At 40.1% G+C, this 2,964-nt stretch overlaps 1 protein-coding gene across 2 annotated transcripts in view; it reads right to left on the reverse strand.

Annotated features, from left to right (window-relative positions):
* LOC103664002 (glutathione S-transferase-like) overlaps positions 1-2,964 on the reverse strand; it is a 15,843-nt gene that overhangs the window by 5,699 nt on the left and 7,180 nt on the right. For both annotated transcript variants that reach the window (XM_008691787.2, XM_008691786.2), the window contains exon 4: positions 2,275-2,407. In XM_008691787.2, the coding sequence (XP_008690009.1) occupies positions 2,275-2,407 (133 nt within the window). The remainder of the gene's footprint in view (positions 1-2,274; positions 2,408-2,964) is intronic.

Consider the following 2,964-nt stretch of genomic DNA (forward strand, 5'->3'; position numbering starts at 1 on the left):
TTTTTTTTTTTTTTTAAAGATTTATTTATTTATTTGACAGAGAGACAGCCAGCGATAGAGGGAGCACAAGCAGGGGGAGTGGGAGAGGAAGAAGCAGTCTCCCAGCAGAGGAGCCTGATGTGGGACTCGATCCCAGAAAGCCGGGATCACGCCCTGAGCCGAAGGCAGACGCTTAACGACTGAGCCACCCGAGCGCCCCAGAAGAGTAGCATTCTGAGCAGTGGGGTTGTTTTGGGATTGTGTGGTTGAAAGAGTGTTAAAGTAGAAAGTGTCTAATGCGTACAAGGTTTTATCATAACGAGATACCAGCGAAGGCACCATAAAAATTATTAACTCATCTTCAATTTATAAACATTAGTTTTGTGAAAGATGTACTTAAAAACATTTTTGCAGTAAAAGGAACCACCACTCCTTAGAGGAATGGCTGATTTCAGGTCCAGAACAAGAGATGTACAGGATTAATCTGGATGATCCCTTTACATCAGGTAATCAGGAAGTCATCAGAGACCACTAGACTAAGGGCAAACATTCCCAGGAGCCGCTACGCTCCCACTGGCCAAAGGTAAGACAATTGGAGCATAAATAAGAGTAACAACTGAAGGGAATTGAAACACATCAAAGATATTTAAATTGATGAGATCATAGTGATTGTACAACAATAATAATTGGTCAATGTCGTAGGATACAGGTGAGCCAACTCATTTGGAAAATCGGTAAACAAAGGTCTATCGTGTCTTTCCTTGAGGAAACTGTACTCCAGATAACCAGATAGTAGAAGAAGGAACCCTTTTCTTGATAGAAGTATTCTAGATAGGGGCACCCGGGTGTCTCAGTCGGTTAAGCTTCTGCCTTTGGCTCAGGTCATGATCTCAGGGTCCTGGGATCAAGCCCTGCTCAGCAAGGAGTCAGCTTCTCCCTCTGACCCTCCCCTCTGTCTTGCTCTCTGTCGCTCTCAAATAAATAAATAAAATCTTTTTAAAAAATAATATTCTAGGGGCGCCTGGGTGGCACAGCGGTTGAGCTTCTGCCTTCGGCTCAGGGCGTGATCCCGGCATTATGGGATCGAGCCCCACATTAGGCTCCTCCGCTAGGAGCCTGCTTCTTCCTCTCGCACTCCCCCTGCTTGTGTTCCCTCTCTCACTGGCTGTCTCTATCTCTGTCAAACAAATAAATAAATTCTTAAAAAAATAAAAAATAAAGAAAAATAAAAAATAAAAAATAATATTCTAGATAATAAATGCAGAAGGAATGATAGCACTGAACACCCATGGCTGTGAATATCATAAAGAATAGACAAGCAGACATTTCTTGCTTCCTGATCGAGGAATGCACCAATACCTAGGAAATAGTCCCACAAAAACCACTAGAACTTGAGTCTGATAAAACCTCTATATCTGACAACCAATTGACAGGAAATACAGAAACAGAAGATGTGTTAAACTACACTGCAGGGATGCAATCAGCAGAAATTTGGCAATTAGAATCTGTTAGAAAGCAAGAGAAGGCTTATGTTAAAATTTAAAAATACAAGATCTATCCCCAAAATTTTACTGCAATAAAAATGTTTTAAGTTTCTGAAAATAAATGTATTCTTTAAAACAATGAGAAATTTATTTAAAACACACTTTCTTTGGTAAAAATGGAGTATTTGTTGTTTACCAACTAATGGTTTTCTAATTCTTTGCAATAATTTGCAATTGAGGGCTACTGGTTTAAAATTCAGGTAAGACAAGACTGTTTTGCCAGTTTGTAGACAGGTCTGCCCATTGCAAAAGGACAAGTGTGTACGTGTGAGAATTAAGAATGTTTGGGACACGGGAGGTGGGGTGGGGGGCATCTGGTGAGCCTGAGACTACGGAGGTGGTTTCTAAGGAAGTGAATCAATTTAACAGGGTCACGCTCCAAATTTTGAGGTCGTTCTTGTGATTTACCCTGTGCTTTACTCCCACCTAGTGGACGGAAATACAGATTTCACCAGAAAGAGGCCGATCTTCACTAGTTTTTGTCCTTGCTTTGTTCTCACTAAAAACAGAATCAGAAAATGAAATAAACTGGTAATTGGCCATGAGTTGATAATTGTTTAAAGTAAATGTATACATAGGGTTTATTTTACCATTCTCTCTCCTTTGATGTGCATTAGATTTTTCCATAATAGTTTAAAAACAAGAATTTTCGGTGAATCTATTAAGAATTACATACAATTGCTAACATGCCTAAAGGTTAGATTTTTTTTTTTTTTTAACTTTGTTTTAGGTAAGAAGTAATTGTTGTTACCAGGCTTGTTCCTGCAGGTTCCTTCCATACAAGTTGTACTTTGCAGCTAGGTATCTTAGGATAGCTCTGGTTTCTATCAAATTCATTCCATCGACTTCGACCACGGGTACTTGTTCATACATCAGGACTCCACCTTTAAATGTACAAAGGAAAGTTGGGTTCTTTACTGTCTCCGACGGTAGTGACTGAGTCTTCTTTAACTCTTAAGGTGCTACAAAATGGGACTATGTCATTAAATATGATTAAAATATTTTAGCAACTAATCCAAAAGGAGAATTATGTATGCATTTATTCACAGAAAGATGTGTAGAGTTCAAGACCCGAGGCTGAGTCCTCTGGGAGATACAACAAAGTGCAGACTCAGAAGCTCGCTTTCTGGCCAAGAATGTCCCTTTCTCATCACTTACTCTCCATTCCTGTGGCCCCCACTCCACCCCCAACCCCCTGGTTAGACTCTCTTTCCCTCCGAACCATCATAATAACGTCCTAGCTGTTAACTCAGCCCTCAGATGGGCCCTCCTTTTTTTTTAATTAAGCTTTTTAATTTTAATTCCAGTATACTTAACATACAGTGTTCTGTTAGTTCCAGCCGTACAATATAGTGATTCAACGATTCTACACATTGCTCAGCACTCATCATGGTAAGTGTCCTCTTTAATCCCCTTCGCCTATTTCACCCATCCCCCCCCC

This window comes from Ursus maritimus, unplaced genomic scaffold (genome assembly GCF_017311325.1).
Source record: "Ursus maritimus isolate PB19 unplaced genomic scaffold, ASM1731132v1 scaffold_29, whole genome shotgun sequence".
Classification (NCBI taxonomy): Eukaryota; Metazoa; Chordata; class Mammalia; order Carnivora; family Ursidae; genus Ursus; species Ursus maritimus.